This window comes from Babylonia areolata, chromosome 16 (genome assembly GCF_041734735.1).
Source record: "Babylonia areolata isolate BAREFJ2019XMU chromosome 16, ASM4173473v1, whole genome shotgun sequence".
NCBI classification, from domain to species: Eukaryota; Metazoa; Mollusca; class Gastropoda; order Neogastropoda; family Buccinidae; genus Babylonia; species Babylonia areolata.
Genome location: NC_134891.1, coordinates 25175816 through 25180815, shown reverse-complemented (window position 1 = coordinate 25180815; position 5000 = coordinate 25175816). Strand labels below are relative to the sequence as shown.

The 5000-nt window shown below is 41.8% G+C and overlaps 1 protein-coding gene across 1 annotated transcript in view; it reads right to left on the bottom strand.

Annotated features, from left to right (window-relative positions):
- Positions 1–1430: 1430 nt before the first annotated feature.
- Positions 1431–5000, bottom strand: part of LOC143291019 (uncharacterized) — an 88048-nt gene continuing 84478 nt past the window's right edge. Inside the window, exons 16-17 of the mRNA XM_076600606.1 lie at positions 4466–4579; positions 1431–1562 (exon numbers count right to left, since the gene is read on the bottom strand). Of these exons, the coding sequence (XP_076456721.1) occupies positions 1431–1562; positions 4466–4579 (246 nt within the window). The remainder of the gene's footprint in view (positions 1563–4465; positions 4580–5000) is intronic.

The following is a 5000-nucleotide window of genomic DNA, read 5'->3' as shown; positions in this document are numbered from 1 at the left end:
CACGTGATCACGTGCTCGAAGTCTCGCCGATCGCGGAAAACCATAATCATCAAAAGTAAATTTACAGCTTGGACAATAGTACTGAGTGCAACAAAAACAACAATGATAATGATAATAACAACAACAATATTAATTACAACCATACTGATAATAATGATGATAATGACAAGAAGAAGAAGTAGAAGAAGAAGAAGAGGAAATATGGAGAATAATAAGAATAATGATAATACATAATAAAAATTAAGGAGGAAAAATGTTGAACAGGTCAGATGTCGACTACAGCACACACACTCTCTCTCCCTTTCTCTCTTTATATCTCTGTTCATCTCAATATCTACAGTGCACTAAGGACATTAAAACAAGGAAAAAAGAAAGAAAGAAAGATCTACAAAAGAGAAAATATGAAGAAATATCTCCACTTCCAGAAAAAAAACCCCAAAATACAACAGTGCGTTAATAAATGAAATGAAAACAGTTTAAGTCTAACTGCTAAAATTTGAAAGATAAAATTTAATCACTGATTTAAAAACTGCCAAGCTTGAAAGATATACAATTTTATCACCGATTTTGAAAATAATAAGAAAAGAAAAAAAAAACCCCCACTTTCATAAAATTTAATCACCGATTTGAAAAAAAAGAAAAAAAGAAGAAAAAAAATAAAAGAAGAAGAAGAAAAGGCCCATTTTCACAGAATATAATCGCCAATTTGGAAAAAAAAAAGAAAAAAAAGAAAAAAAAAAAAAAAGAAGAGCCCACTTTCATAGAACTCAATCACCGATTTGAAAACAAAAACAAAAACAAAACAAAAACAACAAAAAAACCAAAAAAAAAAAAAAAAAAAAAAAAAACAAAAAAAAAAAAAAAAAAAAAAAAAGAAAAAGAAAAAAAGAAAGAAAGAAAGAAAAAAAAAAACCCCACCAACCTTTCTTAGAAGAAGACGATGTGATCAAACGAGTGAGTGATTATGACGACCTTGCTACCCAGCTACCCAGCCCAGAACACCAACCTACCCCCCCCCCCCCCCCCACACACACACACTCACAAAAAAATCGTCACATCATCTGATGTTTATGTGGCAGCAAAGGTCACATTACAATACAACGAAGATCACAGGGTTCGTGGCCATCTTGATCCATCCACGTGATCACCGCGCACTGATACAGCACGTGACTCCGTAGCCCTAGCGGCGAGCACCGCATATATATATATATATATATATATATATATATATATATATATATATATATATATAAATTAAAAAAGAGAAGAAAAAAAAACACACAAAAAAACGAACAAAAACAACAAAAATAAACGCGATCCCTTTCAAAGGTCAACCGTTGCAGGCTGACAGAACAGGAACAGGGCAGCAAGTTCAGAGGTCACTAGACAGGAGAGAGAGAGAGAGAGGGTGGGGGGCGGGGTGAGCAGGGTCAGAGGTCGAGCTCCTCCCGGAGGGGGTGGGAGATGATGCGGCGATGGATGAGGATGAAGAGCGGGATGTAGGTGACGAAGTCCAGGAAGTCCACCAAGCCTTTGCACTCACGGTTGAACTTGCTGAGCACCTGGAAAACGCAGACACACACAGGGGTTAGAGCTTACCTAGTCACCGTAGCAGCAGCTAGAGTAGCAGTAGTGCTTGCGCCGTTAAATCGACGCTCGGCTTATATCAGAGATTGGCAAAAGCTTACAGTTTGCGTCGGCAGCAAAAATGAGGCTGTATGATCAACGGTTTATCCACTGTAATGGGAACTCTTCAGCAGCTTAGTCTTTTGTCAAGGACTAGGACTCTCAAACTTGGGAGGCAATATTACACTGGCTCTTAGTGCTGCAGCCTTGTGGTCAAGTTAGCCTTTGGGGACCATCCCAACGCCGACTGCCCTGTCCTAAAACTCTCTTGGCCGAGAGAGTGGGGACGTAACTTGGGCAAGACAATCTCTACCACACTCATCACTCGCTCATTCCCTCGACCACTGGGGTCGTTGGGGGGACATGAGGAAGATGTCACAGCTCGCCACGCCGTTCTGTTGGCAGCTGTCGTGAGGAGATCTGGCATCGTCATTTTGGTCCATTCCTTGACGTTGTCGGACCAGCTCTTTCTCTGCCGCCCCCGTCTGCGCCCTCCCTCTACAGTCCCTTGCAGGATGGTTTTGGAGAGGGTGTTATGTCGTATGACGTGACCAAACCATGCCATCTTCCGTCGTTTGACAGTCGCCAGCAGTGGTTCTTGGGGCCCAACAAGGTTGCTGACCAGGTTCCGCACATAGTCATTGGTCTTGTGCTCCTTGTAGGAGATGTGTAGTAGTCTCCTCAAGCACTTGGTTTCGAATGCTTGGATTCCTCTACCACCACAATCAAAATCTAGCTCAGATAATCGGGGCAGTAGTTGTTGTCTCCACTGCTGTACTGATGGTCATAGTCCGACACGGTTATCATTCATACGCAAGGAAAAGGGCGGATGGTGGCAGAATGGTTAAGACGCTTACCTGTCAACCCAGTATGGGTCTGGGTTCGATTCCTGCTCTGGCCCTTTCTCCTAAGTTTGACTGGAAAATTCAAACTATGCGTCTATTCAAACAATCGCCAAAGACGTGGAACAAGGTCCCTGATAACCTCCATCATTCTGATTTCCTCGCATCTTTTAAATCTCGTCTCAAAACTCACTTTTTCCCTCAGCAGTAAGTTCAGTTGAGGCAGGTCCACTTCCTTTGCGTTAGCTGTGCTTGACTATGTGTGTATACATATGTATATGTACATAACTACATGCATGTATATGAATGTGTATTGTGTGTGCGTGTGTTTATGTAAGTTTGTGCCTGCCTATGTGTGTGTATGTGTTAGGGCAGCTGTTATATACACATGTATGTTAAAATGTATGTATGCAGTGTGTGTGTGTGTGTGTGTGTGTGTGTGTGTGTGTGTGTGTATGTTAAAATGTATGTATGCAGTGTGTGTGTGTGTGTGTGTGTGTGTGTGTGTGTGTGTGTGTGTGTGTGTGTGTGTAGTGACATTTTGGTGTGTGTATGTAACATAGATGTAATGTTTTATGTTAACAAAAGCGTTTTTGTAAAGCACCTAGAGCAGATTTCTGGATAGTGTGCTATATAAGTATCCATTATTATCATTATTATTCTTATGCGTCCAGTCATTCGGATGAGACATATACACCGAGGTCCTGTGTGCTAGCACGCACTTGGCGCACTGAAAAAAAAAAGAACTTATGACAACAAAGGTATTGTCCTCTAGCAAAAATTCTGTAGACTAAACTCTGATAAGTATGCAAATTATACATGCATGCACTCAAGGCCTGACTAAGCGCGTTGGGTTATGCTGCTGGTCAGGCTTCTGCCTAGCAGATGCGGTGTAGCGTATAAGGATTTGTCCGAACGCAGTGTCCCATCCTTGAGAAACTGAAACTGAAACTAATTGTAGCAACAGCAATATTAACAGCAGCAGCAGCAGCAGCAGCAGCAGCAGCAGCAGTTCTGAGGTCCAGAGACCGCGAAAGAAGCGGCAGGCCAATAGCGGATCTGACGCTGATTGCAGAGAGCGAGCAAAGTGCGTGGAGGTGAAGGCAGTCATTGAATCTGGTTGTGGGGGAAATTTTTTTTAATGTTTGTATTTTATGACAGACAGTGCCGATCTTTTTAGTTGTCCTTTATTCTGCGTGGGTCTTTTTCCTGCTGTTCTAGCATCGTATGCTTGTGTGTTCAGTGTCTGTTTTACATCCAGACTGGACACGCGAAAGAATTTCGATCTTTGTTTTTGTTTTACCATTGTGTGCTTTGTATTGCGAGACAAGTACTTATTACCCATCGTTATTATTATAAAAGAATATTTCCAAAGCACATAACTAAAAAAAACAAACAAACAAAAAAAACCCACAACAACAAAAACCCACAAAAAAACACAACAAAACAACAACAAAAAACTCCGCGCTTTAGAAAAGACGTTAAGAATATTTCTATGTATAAAAATCGACATGCAAATTGAATAGTTTTCACAAAGTTAAAAACCGACATAAAAAATAAAACAATATTCAAAACATTGAAAGCACAAAGGAACGTATACACAATCCCATCTGTAAACACCGACGCACGTGCTCGGACACACACACACGCGCACGCGCGCGCGCGCGCGCACACACACACACATGCGCGCGCAAAAAAAAAAAAAAAACAACAACAAAAAAACACACAAAAAAAACACAACCAAAACAAAACAAAAAACAACAAAAAACAAAACAAAAAAAAAACCCACCCCAAAAGCCCAAACAAACAAGGAAAACAAAACAAAAGCAAGCAAACAAACAAACAAAAAAAAACACACACAAAAACATGCAACACGCCTGCACACTCGCGAGGTCATTTTTTCCCCCCCATAAATGTCTATATCAAAACACTTCAATAATGGGGGAAAAAAAAAAAAAAAAAAAAAATCAACGATCAAGGGGGATAAGTGTACTGACAAATCGGGTGTGCTCGGGAGTGAGCCCCCCTGCCGTGAGCTCCACAGCCAGTCTGTCGGCGGTGGCACTGCCTCGTGGCGCCACGTCCTCCTCCTCCACGAAGCGAAACAGCTCCTGTAACCATGGGGACCATGATGACGGAGAGGCGCAAAAAGAGTGAGTGTGTGTGTGTGGGTGGGTGGATGGGTGGTTGGGTGGTGGTTGGGTAGGAGAGGCTAGGGTGGGGAGGGTGGGGAGGGTGGGGATGGGGGGTGTCGGAGAGAGGGTTCGGAAGGGGGCGGTATTGGTGGATTGGTGGTGGTGGTGGTGGTGGTGGTGGTGTGTGTGTGTGTGTGTGTGTGTGTGTGTGTGAATAGAATAGAATACTTTTTATTGTCATAAAACCTTAAAGTTTATAACACAATGAAACATAAACATGAGCATACTAAGAAGAGAAACATTCATGAACAAATTTCGCCAGCCTTGGCTGTAATTCTGTTAGAAGGATCAATTCACAAGATGACCTTGTGGTCAACTTAAGTTGCCATTTTTATGA